Here is a 20,333-nt window from a genome sequence, read left to right as displayed (position 1 = left end):
ATTATAACTCACAATGAAAATTGTTCAGGAAAGTGGGTATAGAGTAGACATGTAGAACTAGATAAGCTTATGATAAGCCAGCCTTGTCTACTTATTAAGGAAAAGTGGCTGATAAAGCTTCTCTGCTTTATCAGCCATAAGTCTGTTCCTCTTCTCATCAAGCACATGAGAGGCAGCGCTGAACAGTCTCTCGCTGTCAGTGCTTGTGATTTGATCTTACTCCGCATATTTGTCCGGGTGTTTTGATTTCAAGTGGTGGAGTAATCCCGAAGTGGTGAAAGTCTTTGCAGTTACATCCCCTCGAGAAATGTCAGCTGAACACGTTTTACAAATCGCAATCTGCGCCTCTTTCTCTGATTTTTTTAAATATCTCCAAGCGCCAGACATGTTGGCTGTGAGCCAGCCGCGAGCATGGTGGCGCGCCATGCTTGTCGCCGCTTTTGATTACGTCATCACAACAACACGTTAGCTTACCAACGTAACCCTGTTCCCTGACATTCGGTGATATTTTTTCGGTGCTAAAACCCTTTCGGCCGAAAGCCGAAACGGCCTTTTTAACCATTTTCGGCCGATAATTTTCGGCGGCCGAATATTCGGTGCATCCCTAGCAGTGATTATATACAAATATCTAGGACTTGATAATACAAACTGTTACTAATTATATCCCTGAAACATTGGGTCAAGGATATTAAGCATTTACTTTTGCATTGTCTACTGCAATTGAAGATCCTGGCTCTAAAAACTCCAATCATTTTTACTGTTTTCCAAATGTTTGTGCAATTACGGTAGATGTTCCATTAACTATAGTTTGGAGTCGATGTAACTATTGGCATCAATGAGTAAATACAATTGGGTGTCATTTTTAAAGCACTGTATGAACATATTAGTCCAAAAAGTATGTAGGTAAATGAAAGTAGCATTAAACCAGTCTGTTCGCTCCATGTGATAACATTATTTATCCTCACTTTTTTTTAGGTTGCAGCTTATGGGATGGCAATGTAAGCTCTGCACTTTTGTGGCTTCAGCTAAAGGGTCACTTCTCAAGCACTATAGATTGAAGCACGGTGCCTTTGGTCATGGACATTCAGTACCCTGTCTTCATTTAAACTGCCCTTGCTCATTTAAGACATGGGGTGGCCTGCGAACACATTTGTATAGATCCCACAATTCGCAGGAAACTGACAAGTGTGAAGTTGTGCAGTATTTAACATGTCAAATTTGTGACTCATTTTATGCCAATACAAAAGACTATTTCCAACATATCAATTCCCACTTGAAAAGACATGAAACCATAGAATGTGCTTTTGATGGATGTGATTTCAAGACAAACATACATGGGACTTATGCGACACACAGAAGTAGAAAACACAGATCCTATTCATTGAAAGATTTTAAGACTGATGTGATTGCAAAACATCCAGTTGCTGCTGAGAATGAAATCCACTTTCCAGTGTTAGACTCGCATGGTCATGTGGACATAGATACCACCTTAGAGTTAGGTTGTGAAAGGGATACTTCAAGTGAAATAGTGAAACATGTTGCTTCTCTCTTGTTAAAATTGGAAAGCGTCTATAATGTGTCTGGCAAATGTGTTGATGACTTGGTGGAACAGCTTCAGTTTATCTACACATCCTCAACTCAGTATATTCCAAAGTTAGTTAATGATATTTTTACAAAGAATAACTGTGCTGTTGATGAAGCAATTGTCAGTGAATTGGTAGACAAACTGTGTCACTCTAATCCTCTTAGTGCAGCCTTTGGTCCTGAGGGACCATTTTCTTCCAAATTTAGGAGGGGAAAATATTTTAAGGAAAACTTCAGTGTAATTGAGTCAGTTGAGTATATTTTGGATCCAGAGGAGAATTGGAGCTTTCAGTATGTGCCTGTTCTTCAAACCTTAAAGCAATTGTTGAAAAATGAAGACATTGTGAACAATGTATTGACTAAACATTCAAACATTTCACAGTTGGCATCCTTCCATGATGGTCAATATTTCAAGCTAAATGAATTTCATGCTAATGAAGAGTTCAGAATTTCACTTATACTTTACGTAGACGATTTTGAAATCTGCAATCCTCTTGGGACTTCGCGAAAAAAACACAAAGTTACAGCAGTTTACTGGGTACTTGCTGATGTACCATCTGAACTGAGATCACAGCTAACATCCATTTATTTGGCTGTCCTTTGTAAAGCGAATGATGTAAAAAAAATGGGGATATGAAACTGTTCTGGAGCCTCTTTTGAAAGATCTCGCAATATTAGAGAAGGAGGGAATTTTTTTGCCTCAGCTTGGTACAAATATCAGAGGTACTGTTTTTTGTATTTCAGCAGACAATCTTGGTGCTCATTCTTTGGGCGGACTTGTAGAAAACTTTTCTGGACATTATATCTGTAGGTTTTGCATTGGGGACCATTCTGACTATCAGCAAAAGGAAGTGCGTTCAGGAGCTTTTCCACCAAGAACAAAAGATAACTATGATTTACATGTTCAGTCTGTAAAAGGAAATCCTGCTCAGGTACACTGTTGTGGTGTGAAGAAAGGTTGTCCTATAACTGGGAAATTAAGTTATTTTCATTTTGTAACAGGGTACCCACCAGATGTTTTACACAATCTTTTTGAAGGCATAATTCCGTTGGAATTGGCCCTATGCTTTAAATTGTTCATCCGCAAGCGCTATTTCACCTTGATAAAACTTAACAATTCCATAAATCAATTTCCATACAGATGGACTGATAAAACTGATCATCCCCAACCTATCCCAACAAATTTGGTGTCTCGCAAAACTATTGGTGGGAATGCTAGTGAGAACTGGACATTATTAAGATTATTATCATTCATTATTGGTGCGAAGATACCACCAAATGACCCAGCATGGCAAGTTCTCATGAATTTAAAAGATATTACTGAGCTTGTAGTATCCCCTATTCATACTGAGGAAAGTATTTGCTACTTAGATACACTGATATCAGAACATCGCCACAGGCTGTTGGAAGTTTTCCCAGAGCAAAAACTAACCCCAAAGCACCATTTTTTGGAGCATTATCCTGATATGATAAGAGGGTTTGGTCCTTTGGTTAGCCTCTGGACTATGCGCTTTGAGGTAAAACATAGCTTCTTTAAGCGAGTTGCTAGATACACAAACTGCTTCAGAAACATATTGATGTCACTTGCCTCAAAGCACCAAATGATGATGGCATACAATTCACAAGCAAATGCTTCAAAACCTACACTATGTGTCACTAAAGTATCATCTCTTCCATTAGAACTACTTGATATGGAAATACAGAAGTCTTTCAAGGAAGTGTATCCAACACAAACCTCTGTGAACTTGGCCAATGTAGTGATACACCATGGAACAAAATATGCTGCTGGGATGGTTTTGCCGTATGGGTCCACTGGTGGTCTACCTGATTTTGTGGAGATTTCACAGATTGTTATTGTAAATAACAATCTGAGTTTCATTGTGAAATTCCTTAACAGCTGGTATGATGAACATTTTAGAGCATTTATGTTGGACTACTCTGGGAAAATGACCCTGCTACAGCATAGTGAACTTGGTGACACATATCCCTTGGCAGCATATTTTGTGGAAGGCAAACGCATGGTGACATTGAAACGTCACATTGTTTGCCAGTGTTAGACTCAGACGTTTTAAATGTCCTTCATTCAGGTTTTTTTTCTTTCTGTCCAGATGGATTTGGTTGCCTTGAAAGTTATTATAGAACACCGGAGTGAGAAGCTTCTACTGTCCTCAGGAATACCCAGCACTGTGGAGCAGTTGCATGAGACTGTAATGGGGACATTTGGACTCATTGAGGATTTTACCCTGCATTACTTGGATGAGGATTTTGGCGATTACTTCACACTCCATTCTACCAACCAGATTAAACACAAGGGGACAATCAAAGTTGTGATCATTCCGTCAATTGTGTTGACATTGGCTGAAAACCAGACAAATATAACCAATTTGAATGACAGTTCAAGCTCTGCAACTGATTCAATGGACCAGACAGATGGCATGTCAGGTTCATCACAAGACACTGTTATGCTATCTCCCAGTGAAAGCCCTCATAGGACATTATGGCCAGATACAATTGTCATTCCAGTTTTCTCTGTGGCAACAGAGGCAGTACTGAGGAATGCCAATGAAGAATTTGTCAAAGATTGTACTGTGCTGAACAAAACTCTGGTGAAGTCTGAAATCATGGAAAAATTGGCAGACTACATGTACAGTTACACAGCATACCCCTCAGGCCTTCAGATTGGTGAGGTGGCAGAGGCTTTAGTCAAAAAGCACCCATGTCTGACGGAACCAGGCAGTCGTAATGGCTGGATTGGATGGATGTATAGTCTGAAATACAAGATGGGAAATTACAGGTCGAAGCTCCGAAGTCTTGGATTTCCTGAGGTTACCTGCAATTCACGTTTGAATAAGCGCCCTGATGACAGGGCACCTGCAAAGAATATAAAGAAAGCACGGAAAGGAGAAGTGGTGTTTCTCCCACATTATCCCGCAGGATACACGAAGGAACAACTAGAGCTGGATCGAGACCAACTAATCGCCGAATCAAAGAAGAAAGGCAGCACAGCCATCAAGGACTTGATGTGCAGAACTTTTGCACATAGAAGACAAGATGTCATCAGTCGACAGATGAGCATCGAAGACATCAAGGGCAGATGGCCTGTCTTGTTTGATGTCTTGCAAGTGAGTAAAGGGAATTTTCTTTAAGCAGTGGTCAACACAGACATTACAGACTGATAACCTGCATTTGTCACAGTTTTACATCCTATTGAAAGCTATATGGACTTTAGTTTTTGATGGATTGAAATGTCAATGAATTTAATCATAAGTATTTTTTTCTCTTTTTTCATCTCTCTCTTTCAGGTCAGCGCAGAGTTTCAGAGGATCACCACACTGAACCTTGAGCCAAAGTTCATGTCAATGTTGGACTTCTATTCCCCAAAACTGTTGTCCATGTTCCAAGGGAAAAAGGGTGCTGTCGGAGAGCGACATCGGGCAAAAATGAGTATTCTACTTCAGGTATTAACATGTTATCCCCCACTTATACAGTTACTTTCTTAACTGCCTTAATAATTCCACCTGTCTCAATTGCATTTATTTCCTTTGTGCAAGTTAATTACAATCAATAATTACTTTAGATATTCATTTATCCTAATCCGAACACTCCTCTTTAAACCCTCTGACTCTCTTTCCTGTTCAAATCTTGCTTACTTGCAAACTTCTCATATTATTCATCCTCATGTCTTCCTTAACAGTTATTGCTTTTCTTCCTTAGTTTTCTGCCCTTCAATATCTCACATCTTCTAGACACCCCACCACCATGTAAATATATATATATATATATCAATCAGCGTTGGCTTCTTCTCGTTCTTCTGTTCATATGCCAAATGTTCCATGTTTTGTTTTATTCTTGCACCTACTTTGCATCCCTCCACAACATACTATGCTGACAATGTTTCATTTCTTTAATGTTAATTCAATTGAAACAGTTTGACATTAAAGTTGTTACAGTAAAGCACAATTCAGCTTGAGTAATGTGCAGAGTAATACATTGTATTAGTTGTTGAAAGACTGCTCTGTTCTGCAGAGTGGAATCCCCATTCAGCGAAAACGAGAGGTTGTCATCCGATGTCTCATGGACCATCTTGGAGAAGATGCGAGTGCCTTGATCAAGGACTTTGAGGTTAGTAATAAGGCTGAAATGATTATTCGAGTAACTCAAAAAACTAAAAATGATCGGGCAGTGGGACAGAAATACACCACTCAGTCAAGCAGACAAACAGACAGACAGCGTGGCATAGAGGTGAGACCGAGGCCGATACAGATGTGCAGTGATCAGTTACAATTATAGTACCCTTCTATGAGTAGCCCAGAAGACGTATACCTTTTTTTTTGTTTTGTTATTTGAAATAAAAAAACAATAATAATTATTAGTTTTTGCATTAAAAAAAAAACGGTTCTTTAAAACTTAATGTCTAGTTTTGACAGATAATATTATTGTATTCAATTTAAAAAAAATAACAATATTGATTTTTCTTGTTGTTCATTTTAAGAGGCCGGTCTTATTTTCTATTTTCTATATTTACTATTACTCATTTAATCAAGCAAAATAATGTATTATCCGATTTAATTAATGAATTGTTAGAATACTATATCGCTGCAGCCTTCGTTAGTACAATATTTTTCAGGATTTTTAACAGTGTTAGTTTTGAAGTTTTAAATAATGTAATCATGGATGACTGTGAGACGATCAATAACATAGTGAGTGAGCAGTGAGGAATTGCTCTTTGTTTGTCTTGTAACATGCAGGCTGAAAGTAAGCACTAACCAGTTATCTTTTCAATGTCTGCAGGATGCTGCTGATGCACCTGTCAGTGTACAGGAAGAGTTGGCAGAGGAGGTGATGAAGATTTACCTGCTGCAGAACCAAGATGGGTCAGTCGATGAACCTACTGATGTAGGGATTGTGATTGAGGGCATTCCTGTCCTGCTGCTATCTGTTGGGACTAACTTATGCCTTGGATCTGAGATACCCCAAGAATCTCAAATATAGTTTTGAGGTATTCCAAAAACTACTGTTGGAGCTGGATCCTGGCAACCTTTCAACCAAGGTTCAGACACTGAAAAATTGCCTGCATATGTAGTTGCCCACTACTGTTCAGCAAGATGCTAAAAGGTACGAGTTGAGAGTTCCATTGATAGAATGCATTTTGGACTGGTATTGTTTTAAAGTGTCACTGTTCTTGGTGCATTTCAGTCGTATGCAGAGTTCCGTTCTGCCCGTTGCTCCCATAGCTCAATGGAAATGTTCACATGCTCATTGGCAAAAATATACCTGGTTGAAAGTTAAGCTAGATAAAATGCCTAAAAGTGTTAAATATTCCAAGTTGAGATTTCCATTAATGCTAAGATTTCTGTGCTGCAATTGGTCTTGTTGCATTTTACCCGTGTTGAAAGGACTGCTTAGTTATATGCAGAGCTCAATTCAGCTAATCGTTTTTATAGCTTGGACATTGTTACCAGGGCTGCCCCTTCTTAGTCGACTTTATTGGTGGTTTTGCTCGACAAAGATTTCTTAAGTCAATTAGTAATCTTTTAATGTATTTTTTTCATGGTAAATGACTTATTTGTAAGAATTTAAATTTAAAGTGGTGTTTTTGTGTGATTCTTTGTGAATAATCTGTTGATTTAATCGATTAGTCATCACATTTCTATGAGTGTTAGTTGAATAAGATTTTATTGTGTCAAGAACAGCCCCTAATTGTTACAAATGTAATGTGCAAAGTAAACCAGGTTGAGACTTAATGTCATGTTTTATACTGGTCAAATTTGAACAATAAATGTGTAATTAAAATGTCAATGTGTACAATTGCTTTATGTTTTATTAGAAGTATTGACCTCAGGTAAAGCACTCCTGGAGTAAAGGGTAAATACATTAAAAAAAATAAGTAAATGTAACTATATTTATATAATTAATAGACCAGTTTTAACTAAATGTAGTTAAGAAAATTGAGTACATTTCACACATTTGTTTTGTTAAATAATAGTCTCCTTTTAAAGTTACATCTACCTAGCATTTAAGTGATATCTACACATTTTTTTCAGTGGTTTTGACTTAGGGTTACTATTCCATTGACTTAGGATTTTAATTATATTTACTCAATTTTTTTATGTTATGGTACTAAATGTAGTTATTTAGACCTACTTGATCTTTTTTACTTACATTTACTCAATTCATAAGGTACATTTAAATGATTTCACAGCTTTAAGATTTACTCAATATTTTTAAGTGTAATTTGTTTCACCAATAAAATTGAGTACATCATCGTTTTAGTTTTTAGAGTGTGCCTTGAAAATATAGAATTTTTATATTGGCAGTGCAGCCACAGTGTCACATCAAATCAAACTATTTTTTGCCTATTGAAGCCGCTGATTGACATTATAATACACAATTTTCAGTGACAGAATAATATAACATTTTCAAATATTTCAGTAGGTTCTTATTTTCACAGAACTGAGGTCACAGAACTGATTAATTTGCTCATGAAACTTGACATCTTTTAGCCCTCACAAGGGCATCATTATCAGGCTTAAAATCCTGACTAGCAGCCAATTTAATTATTTCATTCAGGCACTTGTGTGTGAGTCTTGAGCGCAGCTTTTTTTTAGTAATGTTCATTACAGAGAAAACCTGTTCACAAAGGTAGGTGTTCCCAAACATGCTCAAAACCGTTGCTGCCAGGGCTGTCAATTTGGGGTATCCTGGAAAAAGATACCGATAAAATGTGCCCAAGTCCGACGAGGCAAATTTGTCCTTTGAATCCTGATCACATTGTAAGTCGATTATCTCAAGTTGTATGTCGACGGGCAGATCCGCAGCCTTAACTGCAAATGGCGAGTGAAAAACTGCAAACTCTGTCTCAAGCTCACCAAAGACCTGAAACCGCCGCTCAAACTCCCGCAGCAATTCCGTAATTTTGTCTTTGTACCGTCTCATGTCAGCAGTAACTCCGGTCATATGCACATTTCTTAGATGAGGGAAATGAGCAGGGTCACCACTTGACAGCTGTGTCTCCCACAAAGCCAGCTTCAACTTAAATGCGCGTATGCTGTCATAATATTCTGTGACAAGTTTTTCGCGACCTTGCATCGTTATGTTCAGATTATTCAAGTGCTCTGAAATATCCACCATAAATGCAAGGTCCTGCAGCCATTCTGTTTTTTTTTTAATTCATGCACTGGCTTACCCTTTTTCTCCATGAACTGTCCAATTTCCTTGCGTAGATCAGAAAAACGCTTCAGCACGGCACCTCGGCTCAACCACCTTACTTCAGTGTGATATGGTAGGCTACAGGTGATGTCTTTATCACTGAGGAGGCTGTCGAACTGACGGTGATTCAGCCCTCTGGCTCGGATGAAATTAACCGTTTGAAGAACCACTTTCATGACGTGATCCATTTTTAACGACTTGCAACACAATGCCTCCTGGAGCAAAATACAGTGGAATGTCCAAAAACGATCTCCTCCATCTGCTGCTTGTACTTTCTCCCTGAATTTCGTTGCAACACCTGCTTTTTTCCCAATCATTGATGGCGTGCCGTCTGTAGCCAGACTGACAGCACGGGTCCAGTCCACTCCAACCCTGTCCAGTGCTTCAACGAGAGCGCTAAAAATGTCATCCGCTTTATTGGTGTCTGTCATAGGAACCAACTCAAGGAACTCTTCGGTGACCGTCAAAGTCTCATCAACACCACAAATTAATATGGCCAGTTGAGCAACATCTGTAATGTCAGTGCTCTCATCGATTGCAACTGAAAATGCTACGAATGACTTGACTTTTGTTTTTTTCTGGCTATCCAAATCTGCTGAAAGATCGGCAATCCTATCCTTCACTGTATTCCTCGTTAGACTAATGTTGTCGCTTCTCAGGGCACACAATTTCTGCAGCCTTCAGCATGCATGTTTTCACAAACTCACCCTCAGAGTATGGCTTTGAGGCTGATGCTATTTCGTTAGCGATGAGATAGCTGGCTTTCACTGCTGCGTCACTTATATCTCGGCTCCGGGTAAAAATGGCCTGTTGTTTCTTTAGACCTGATAGCAGGCCATTTATCTTTTCTTTTCTCCATTGTCCTTGCAAGCAGTCATATTTCTCTCCATGGTGAGTCTCATAATGGCGGTGAATATTATATTCTTTGAGCACAGCAACTTGCTGCGAACACACCAAGCATACAGGTTTTCCATTTACCTCTGTAAAAAAATAGGATGCAGTCCATTTTTCTTGGAAAACTCGGCACTCCGTGTCCACTTTTCTCTTTTTTGACAGAGACATTTGGGGATGAGGGTGTCAGAGGTTATTGACTGCAATCACTACTCTTACTCATCACTTGTTTTACAGTCTGGCTGCGCTCTCACTGGTACCGGTGCGGTAGTGCGCCCACTAGTGGAAGGATTCAAAATAGCAGTTTTTTTTCCCTCCTCACAGCCTACTTAGCAAAGTCCTTCAGCTCCGTGGGCCAAGCTGAAATGCTTCCCGGGCCGGGAAGAAAAGGATCCGTCTTGTGTAAATATGACGTCACGTTCTCGTTGTAACTCTCGTTGGAGCGGCTCGGAAACACACCTACAGCAGTAACAAGCAACATACACATTAATGCAGAAGTAATATTAATAGAGAAACATCAGACATAATAGTAAAACACTGAAAGGGAACATTGTATTGCATCAGCTATCTTGGGACTTTTACTGCGACAACGTTGACTTGCCTGTGAATAAAAAATAAACCATAGTGTTGGTGATCTAGAGTGTTGTCATTCTTCTTTGAACAGCAAGACCGCTAACACCCTATTTCAACAATCACACTCCCTGTCATTGACATAATTAATAGATGGTTTAGCTTCTCACCATCATTTGCTGTGGCCCACTGATGTTAACGATCGTAACTGAAAGACTGCCTGCCAAACGTAAACATACAGCCACGTGACTTGCAAACTATCGCGAGAGTTTTACACTAGACGGATCCTTTCTAGCCATAACCCAGATAGCGGCAGTCAGAAACTCATGTCTCTTCGAATCTACTTACAAATAAATATGGGGAAGTGTAAGTTCAACCGTATTTGTTTGGAAAACACCGAATTTAGTGCTTGGTTGAAACCAGTGGAGGGGAACGTGTTTGAAGCCCGCTGCAACTTTTGCAAAAGAAGTCAGCGTTTGTTTTGCTAATGTAGCGTTAGCTAGTTTAGCGTTAGCTAGTGCAGCAGCTCCCGCAACAACACCGGGGGACCTCCGGGCGACGTTTGGGTCTACGTAAACCCTAAAAGCGGAGGTGCTGTAGACGCTAAATACCGTAGCTAAACACCAATCATACAACAGCAATGATGAAAGATCAATAATTGATATCACGATTATTAAATACGATTATTCATTGACTTTGAAAACATCAATTTATTGAACTTTAAAACAAATAATAATTTGAACATTATCTTTTTAACTGTTGATTACCCTGAACGTATAATTCAACTGAAAAAGCAATACAACAATTAATTAAATAAATGATATATTTAAATAAATAATATCAAAATAATAAATACAAATAAACAAGATCAACAAATATTTTGGAGTGCATTTCCACAAGCTACTAAACATATATAAATATGATAAATAAATATAAATTAGACGCAAATTAATTAGATTAAATATGTTGTCACTGTCACAACCTAGCAAAGCTAAATAATTTTTTTTTTTTATTATGTTTTTGTAATTGTGGCAGGCCAAAATCGTAGTTGCGATTAAAATACGATTAATTGCACAGCCCGAACACAAGCACACAGAGACACATACACACTTTTTGGCTAACACAGTTCTGTACTGTTATGCTGTTATGTTCAGTCATTGTTCTGAACACAATACATTTACTTCCTAAGTAATTATGGGACTTATTTCTTCTTTCATAGCAATTTTCCTTCATACTTTCTTGCCGTGAAATAGGTCTTAAATTCTATTCAAAGTGGTCTTAAAAAGTCTTAAATTTGAGTTGGCGAAACCTGCAGGAACCCTGAGCATTTATTTATTGTCGAAATTATGACATTTCATAACGGGATAAAATCAAAGTGAATGGCCTGCTGCTGCTGAATGCATGGGGCAAGTGACTGGAAACAGTTTTAAAAGTTATTACATCGTTTCAGATCATAAATCATGATAATTCATTCTATTTAGGGGTGCCTTTCAAAGCACCCAAGGACACCTTACAATTCATAACATATTCCAAGGAAAGGTTTTAAGACAGTACAAAGAATGCAGTCCGGGTGATGTTTTTTATGTGGGGTGCAGATGAGAGAGCTGTCCAGAATGACACCAAGATGTTGTGTTTGAGTTCTTGATATGCCATTAAAACAGTAAAATAAGTGTCTCCTGTTCACCAAAACATACTCATCTGTTATGGAAAAATAAAGCATTCCAAAATGATTCTAAAAGTAATCTGAATATTCTAAAAGTAACTGTATTCTGATTACTTTCAAAAATTGCTGGCCCGCGGAAGTGTCTATTGGATACATTTTGGCCCTTGGACAAATGTAGTTGGTGATCCCTGATGTATAGCCTCAATGTCCTGAAATAGCTGAATAATTTAATAGTTGAATGGTTTATAGCTGAAAGTAGGCTGAAGGAGTTAGATATTAAATGTAAATAGTAGTGAATGAATGTGTATTAAGAAGAGAAAAGAAAGTAAAAACGCTTTGAAAAGCAGCAGAACATTTTAACTGCAAACTTTTGAACTAAAACCAAACGTCACCACCAATAATGTATAAAATATGTGGAACGTGTTGAAGTCAGTATGAAGTCTCCATCAGACAGAAAATAATAGCCTGAGACAGTCTGTTAAAGTCCAGTGTGTTTGAGGTGACGACGTTATCAAAAACCTGTGTGTAATCCCAGAGATCAAAGGTTACCATGGTGACGACGTTATCAAACACCTGTGTGGGAGCCCAGAGATCAAAGGTTTCCATGGAGATGTGCTGTGAAAGGAGAGCCTTTCCATTGTTCTGAATGAGAAAGAAACCTCTTGCATTTCTAAGTGCTTTCGGTAAAATGTCAACACGTAAAGCATGTCAAGGATCCTGAGCGTCTGAAGTGTGCTTTTTGTGTACTTTCGGCTCAATAATGTGGCATTTTTGGCAGATTTACTAAAGGTGTGCAGCTGCTGCTCTGAGGATAGATCAGGCTGAATTTACAATGGGCCTTAATGGAGACATGTTGAACGTTTTTTTCACTTCATGACATCAAGAGGTATTTTGTTTAATTGTTTTGCTTAATTTTTCAACGTAAGAGAGGTTTTCCTACTATTCAAGCATAAAATTATGTCCCAGGAATGTAGGGTTTGGGAATTATGGCAGTTCTATTTCGTCCCTACTGACCGCCAGAGGCGGTGCTTTAGCACTGGATATGTCCATCGCACGCATGCGCAGTTCGAGTACCTAATAACAACAAAGTCACCTGTGACCCACGTGACGACGGCTACATAGGCCGGTGTCATTAGCGGATCGGCTCCTTTTCATCTTCTCGCTTTGCGAGAGTACCGCGGCTACATTCTTGTAGCCTACAACGTTCAGGTTTGAACGTTTGATGAGGGGGATTTCTCTGCAAGCAGCTGGCTGTGTGCAGCTTCGCGACTGACAGTCGGAGCTACGGGTTGCTAACGCGTTATGGGCATAGATATGTCTCATAATTATTTGTGTGAACATACAAATAATTTGTGTGTAAATATGTGATTTTTAAATGTAAAACACCATCCACAAATGCTTTTAAAAGATTTGCAAACTCACAAATACATTTGCAAGTGTAAAACGGATCTGCAAATACGCTAAATATTTTCACAAATAAAAAAAAGATCTGTGAATATCTCTTTAACATTTACAACTTTCGATCAGGCATTTGTGAATCCATTTTGTATTTGTCGACCAAAAATGCGCTTGCGGATCTCAAATCTCTGCTCGTGGATCTCACATTTCTGCTTGTGGATCATCTTTTTACACACACGGAATTTTGAGACATATTTTCCGCCGGTCTCGGCAAAAATATACTCGTCTCACTCGGTTATTTTCGGAAACCACGTGATGGCCTGCTGATGATGACATTTCGGCATGATTTCAAAGTAAGAGCATGATGGTTTGTTTAATGCTCTGTTTTTTTATTATAATGAACAGCAGAACGTTAGATGCATTCTTTATCACCATCATCATCATCATCTTATAGTGATACAGTTAGTTTGTGTTAGTTTATTGGTTCAATATAGCATATCGAGCACTTTTTTGATGTTGAAGTAGGCTACAGGCTATACGCCACTTTCGGGTCCGGGGGGAGCAGCTGGCAGCGAAGCAGCCCAGATAAAACTCTTTCTTCATTGTTTGTTGTCTATTCAGTCAAGCGGGTCAAAGTTACAAAGCACTTCACATCTTATTAATCGGCCTGCCTGCCTGCCTGCCTGCCTGCCTGCCTGCCTGCCTGCCTGCCTGCCTGCCTGCAAGCAAGCAAGCAAGCAAGCAAGCAAGCAAATGTATTGCTCTTTACCGGCACCTGCAGAGAAAGAGTTTTATCTGGGTTGCTTCGCTGCCAGCTGCTCCCCCCGGACCCGAAAGTGGCGTATAGCCTGTAGCCTATTTCAACATCAACGAAAGTGCTCGATATATGCTATATTGAACCAATAAACTAACACAAACTAACTGTATCACTATAACATGATGATGGTGATAAAGAAGGCATCTAACGTTCCTCTGTTCATTATAATACAAAGACTGAGCATTAAACAAACCATCATGCTGTTACTTTGAAATCATGCGGAAATGTCGTCATCAGCAGGCCATCACGTGGTTTCCGAAAATAACCGAGTGAGACGAGTATATTTTAGCCGAGACCGGTGGAAAATATGTCTCAAAATTCCGTGTGTGTAAAAAGACGATCCACAAGCAGAAATGTGAGATCCACGAGCAGAGATTTGAGATCCGCAAGCGCATTTTTGGTCGACAAATACAAAATGGATTCACAAATGCCTGATCGAAAGTTGTAAATGTTAAAGAGATATTCACAGATCTTTTTTTTATTTGTGAAAATATTTAGCGTATTTGCAGATCCGTTTTACACTTGCAAATGTATTTGTGAGTTTGCAAATCTTTTAAATGCATTTGTGGATGGTGTTTTACATTTACAAATCACATATTTACATACAAATTATTTGTATGTTCACACAAATAATTATGAGACATATCTATGCCCATAACGCGTCCTCCAGGAGGAGGATGTGCGCTGTGCAGAGCCTCGACGGAGAGGTTTGTGTCAACATGTTGCTGGTGATGGCTGTGTCCCCGCACCCTCTCCCCAACACACTCTCCCAGCTAAGTTGTCCTGATTGCAGTCTTATTTATTGTTTGGCTTAGACTTTCTGGTGACGACAGTGTTCCCGCTTCCTCTCCCATAAAGTTGCCCTTATTATGCTCTTTTGAAAGTTCTGCTTGTGGCGTTGTGCCCGAGCTATCCTTAGCATTTGAGTCCCAGCTTTAGCTGCGTCTCTCATTCAATTTAGTATGGAAAGCCCAGGGTGCCATATTTTGCCCGTTTTTTGTTTAGATGCAGAGAGTAAAGTAAGCGGTTCTATGCGGGCTGTTCTATTCCATAGAAGCTAATTATCTGGTCTTAACATTTGTGTTTTGACTTGGTCGCTTGATTGTTAGCAGCAGCCGCTTGGCTAACACCTTATATACTGTTAAAAAGCAACTTGCAGGTTAGAGACACCAGTGAATAAATGTGTAGGAAAATTATGAATACGCTAGATTTTCAAACAAATATACAGAGATATACACTACAGTGACATCTGGCGTCGTTTTAGTAAGACATTTTTACTTTCGCATAAAAAAGCCTCTGCACGTGACCTCCCGCGTGTGACGTAACATGGGGGAGAGCGGCCGGTCTAACGTATGAATAAACATGGATCACAACGCTAGTTTTGACACAGAAGAGGTTGAAAATATATATTCGAATGCATATGATTACAATTATGAGCCTGCTTTGCGTTCAAGAGACCAGGAGCAGCCAAGGATTTGAAGAAATAACGGCCATTGGCGAGAAATGGAGCTGTGGTGTGAGGAGAACCAGTGGAGAACAGGGCAGCTGTCTTGGTGAGTGACCGGCGTTAGCCACAGTTAATGTTAGCTAACGTCAGTCACATCACAACATTGTGAAGTTAGCTTTCATATATCAGGCTATAACTAAAGTAGTATTGATAATATAGTAACGTTACTGGCAAGACTGCTGATACTGATCCATAACAGAAACTAATGCGTAAGTATCAGACGTATCTCACGTTACCTAATGCAACTCCACACTACGTCTTACGGTGCTGTGTACCGGAGGGGAGACGCGAGATACGACTGATACTTGACGATCTGGCGGAGAAAGGTTGTGGAGCCTCCGTTGATATGCCGTTGTAAATGGCTTGATGGAAAGCAGGTGTGTAGTCGGGGAGGGTGCAAAGCTGATTGCAGCAGGTGAGTGGAGGTTGAGCCGGGAGCCAGGAGTGACAGCCACCACGCCCGCACAAACAACACAGACAGGGGGAAACAAACAAACACAAAGGAGACAGCTGGAGCAGTACAGCCACCACAGCGTTACCTGATGCAACTCCACACTACGTCTTAAAGTGCTGTGTACCGGAGGGGAGAGAGAAAGCAGCGAAGGGGGGAGAGAGAGAGAGCAGCGAAGTGGGGGAGAGAGATGTAATACGGTTTCCTGATCAATGTTTTGCTTGATAGGCTTCAGCTGTGGAGAGTATGTGCTGCAGGGAGGTGGATGCACCTTGCACAACGCACCCAGTTACGAAAGCTAGCTCCGGTCCTTTTCCTGTTAGGGAAACTGTGGACTCGATGTCCTGACAGGTTGCACAAACTCCAGCTCACCATGATTAAAAATGGTGAAATACAATGTAAAATTACCGAAATAATACCAGCGCACTAAATCACAACCGCTCAAACCAACTACAAACTACTACCACGGATTGGGCAGAGAGGGAGTCCGAGAAAGTTGCTCCCCCATGTGACGTAATATGACGCGTTTGACTATGACGTTAAAAAAAAGCAGTTTTTAGTAGCAGAGCTCAAAACGGCTCCAAAAGCATACCAAATCCTGCATTCACTTTTTCAATTGTAATTTTCAGGCAAGGTTAAACATAAATGTAGTAAAACCCTGCAAGTTGCTCTTTAAGCTTAATTATTTAAAGGTGATCTATCTATCTATCTAAAATGCACTTTTGTACGTCTTTTATACATGAATATGTGTCCCCGGTGTTCCAGGGAACTCACCAAGTGTCAGAAAATACAACCCTCTCTATTTTCCTCCATACCCAAATCTCTTTAAAAAGGGGCTGCAACGGATCTGATATAGACTGATCCAGATTTGAACACTTCTGTGACGTCACAGAATTGGCGCTACGGCTATTGGGCCAACTCCACCAATCAGGAGGAGACAGCCACGGACATTGCCGTTCGAAAGCGCTGGAGACGCTGTAGTACATATGCCAGGCCTGTAGATGGTGCTGTTCTCACAGAATCAGTCCATGCAAAGACAGTGTTAAATTGAGCGAAATGAGGAATGGCTAAAATGTATGATCTGTTTGGTATTTTGAAAAATAAAAAGTATAAATATGACTTATATATGTATGGTCCTACACTATATTATTCGAATATAGCATGATAGGTCCACTTTAACTCAGCCGGTGAGGGCAGTGCTCTCACTCCCGCTCCCGGTAACATAGGGTTTTGATTGCAGTAGCGCTACGTCGTTGTATTTACTGCTCCTAGTACTAGACTCCTCGCACTGGATGATATGTAGAGAACAATCTTCACTGTGTGTGCTGTGTGCTCTGCATGTGCGGTTACTACTGTAACCATGGCCTACGGTTCTATGCGGGCTGTTCTCTTTCTTAGAAGCTAATTATCTGGTCTTAACATTTGTGTTTTGACTTGGTTGCTTGATTGTTAGCAGCAACTGCTTGGCTAACACCTTGCATGTACTGTTAAGCTTCATTATTTAACTCAGCCGGTGAGGGCAGTGCTCTCGCTCCCACTCCCGGTAACGCATGGTTTTTGATTGCAGTAGCGCTATATCGTTGTATTTACCGCTCCTTGTGCTAGACTCCTACTAACTGATTGTTAGCATCACTGTGTGTGCTGTGTGCTCTGCATGTGTGGCCATTAAAGAGGATTTCATCCTCCCAATATTATATTATCTAGTGTGCAGCCGTTTGGCTGACACTTTTAGGCACTTCTAAGCCGTGTACGTACTGGCCATAGTTACTACTGTAACTACGGTTCCAAGCCGTGTAAGTACTGGCCAGAGTTACTACTGTAACTACGGCTCTATGATGTGTAAGTACTGGCCATAGCTACGACTGTAACTACGGTTCTAAGCCGTGTAAGTACTGGCCATAGTTACTACTGTAACTACGGTTCTATGCCGTGTGAGCACTGGCCATGGTTACTGCTATAACTACGGCTCTGTGCTGTTCTCTTCTTTAGAAGCTAGTTATCTGGTCTTAAACATGTGTGTTGTTTGACTTGATCTCGCTTGATTGTTAGCAGCAGCCGCTTGGCTAACGTCTTGCGTGTACTGTTAAGCTTCTTTATTTTACCCAGCTAGGTGAAGGCAGTGCTCTCGCTCCCGCTCCCTCTGCCGGCAATGCGGGTGTAGCTACATCCCTTTTTCTGTTCGGCGAGTAGCAGCACCGCTCTACTCTTCCCGTTCAGCAGGTAGCTGGTGAAGGCTTTGTTCCCGCACCCACTCCCGGTTACGCTGCATCTGGCATTCGTCTCTAACTCAACCAGTGAAGGCAGTGTTCTCGCCCCCGCTCCTGGTAGACGCTGAACTGCCTCGTTTTTCCGTTAAGCAGGTAGCTGGTGAAGTCTGTGTTCCCGCACCCGCTCCCGGTTACGCTGCATCTAGCATTCATCTCTGACTCAACCAGTGAAGGTATTGTTCTCGCCCCCGCTCCTGGTAGACGCTGAACTCCCTTGTTTTTCCGTTAAGCAGGTAGCTGGTGAAGGCTGTGTTCCCGCACCCGCTCCCGGTTACGCTGCATCTGGCATTTTTCTCTAACTCAACCAGTGACGGCAGCGTTCTCGCGCACTTGCAGATTCCGGTTCCGCAGGCCGACTTGGCTCAGGCTAGCGCCTTCTTCAGGTGTAGTCCTGCCCCTGTCCCCCTCACCGTTCCTCCTTCAGAGGAGTACCTGAGGGAGCTCCATGCATGCTGGAGGGACACCAGGGCCCTCTGCCACGCTGGCTCTGAAGCCCGGGCCTTGGCTGCTATGCAGGATCCGGCGAGGGTGGGGCTGGGTGGCCACCCATTAAGCCTGCCATCGCCTCCCTGATTCTGGCTCCTGAAGAGGCTCTAAGGCAGGGGTGGGGAACTGTTTCCTCTCAAGGGCCATTTCAATTTTTTTAACATCCTCCGAGGGCCGTACAAATGATTGACCTCTGCTTAAAAAAACTAAAATCACAGCCCATTCATTTCGCCTTTCTTTCATGCTGTGCAAAGAAAAAGCAACCTCTTAATCCAGATATCTTACCATGATTCGCGTATGCATTCACGAGCACTGTTGTGGCATGACCACCAAAACAGAAAGATATGGACACAAGATGTGTGCAAATGTATTTAGTTTCCTATCCATGTGGACATGATTTAAGTGGGGGGTGGGGAGCGGGGCGACTTAACCTCCTCTAGGGGGGTTAAAAGCATCAATCTGCTGCACTTTGAGAGCAACATTAAGAGATCTATGGATACCTCTCTCAACATCCATATGAAATGGAACTGTAAGCAGATTTTCTTTTTCTTAATGGATATTTTACAAATCACTCCCCTTTTCAAACTGTATTCTCGTGTATTCATAACAACTTTCTTTTACTGTCATATAGTATTTTATACCTGTTTACTTTATTCTCTTATTTGTTTATAACTATAATGATCATATAAAGATGTGCCTTTACCTCACTGGTTGGAGAAAAAGCTTCTTATATTCGTTAGCATAGCTAGCTAACCAGATGCTAATAACAACAAAGTTATTGACTGTATGATCAGTATGACAGATGAACAGATCGCCACTGGGCTTTCAACAAAAAATACTGCCACGCACAAACTGCAGCATGTGTACGCGTTCTGGTGCTCTCCGTCAGAACTGCACCCCTGTCAGACGAGACATATACCACGTGATGACACGTTAGGTTTTGGTTGTGTTCAAGGACCCTGACCTTGGCCAGGAAAAACAGGCACTCGCTTGTTTAATTATTTTGCTGTCTAGATTTCTTTAATTTTTTTCTTTTTTGCGTGTGTTTATAAATTACCTCGAGGGCCGTACCAAATGGTCTCGCGGGCCATATACAGCCCGGGGGCCGGATGTTCCCCACCCCTGCTCTAAGGCCTGAGGTCAGGTGCCCTTGGCCTCAGTGCAGACGGGCTTCTCTGTAGGGCCTATGACGCAGCGGCACGCATGGGTCGTATCGGAAACTCCCTCTCCCATCTAATGCTGGCTGTCTCCACCTCTCTGCAGCAGGCTCCGACCGAGCCTTCTTTGCTGGGCCTCAGTGATGCATCACTGCAGGCCTTTGCCCTAATGGCTAGGGAATTGGGACGAGTTATGTCCTTTCTGGTACAGACTCGTCACCAGGTTTGGCTGGCCCAGTCACCACTAACGGAGGCATGTAGGAGAGTCCTCCGTAGCGTGCCAGTCGAGCCAGGGGAGCTGTTTGGGTCAGCTGCCCTGGAGGCACTGGAGCG

At 41.1% G+C, this 20,333-nt stretch overlaps 2 protein-coding genes across 2 annotated transcripts in view; both read left to right on the top strand.

Moving 5' to 3' along the window:
* The window catches only part of LOC307034850 (transient receptor potential cation channel subfamily V member 1-like), a gene marked incomplete at its 5' end in the record, with an annotated part of 43,391 nt that overhangs the window by 15,568 nt on the left and 7,490 nt on the right, over positions 1 to 20,333 (top strand). The gene's annotated exons all lie outside the window — the stretch shown is intronic.
* On the top strand, positions 976 to 7,383 carry LOC307036306 (uncharacterized protein). The gene is made up of 5 exons (XM_079676504.1): positions 976 to 998; positions 3,693 to 4,706; positions 4,887 to 5,042; positions 5,611 to 5,706; positions 6,376 to 7,383. Exons 2-5 carry the CDS (start codon positions 3,693 to 3,695, stop codon positions 6,574 to 6,576), a joined length of 1,467 nt encoding a protein of 488 aa, XP_079532630.1. The 5' UTR covers positions 976 to 998; the 3' UTR covers positions 6,577 to 7,383.

The sequence above is a fragment of the Notothenia rossii genome (assembly GCF_949606895.1).
Source record: "Notothenia rossii genome assembly, chromosome: 4".
NCBI classification, from domain to species: Eukaryota; Metazoa; Chordata; class Actinopteri; order Perciformes; family Nototheniidae; genus Notothenia; species Notothenia rossii.
Note: the sequence above shows the minus strand (reverse complement) of the source record. Positions and strands in the feature narration are given on the sequence as shown.

What these genes read in the sequence shown, in the direction of transcription:
- LOC307036306 (XM_079676504.1), top strand. Translation starts at nt 3,693, where the DNA reads ATGGATTTGGTTGCCTTGAAAGTTATTATAGAACACCGGAGTGAGAAG. An exon ending in TCTTGTTTGATGTCTTGCAA is followed by an intron (nt 4,707 to 4,886) that starts GTGAGTAAAGGG and finishes TCTCTCTTTCAG; the next exon opens with GTCAGCGCAGAGTTTCAGAG. An exon ending in AAATGAGTATTCTACTTCAG is followed by an intron (nt 5,043 to 5,610) that starts GTATTAACATGT and finishes TCTGTTCTGCAG; the next exon opens with AGTGGAATCCCCATTCAGCG.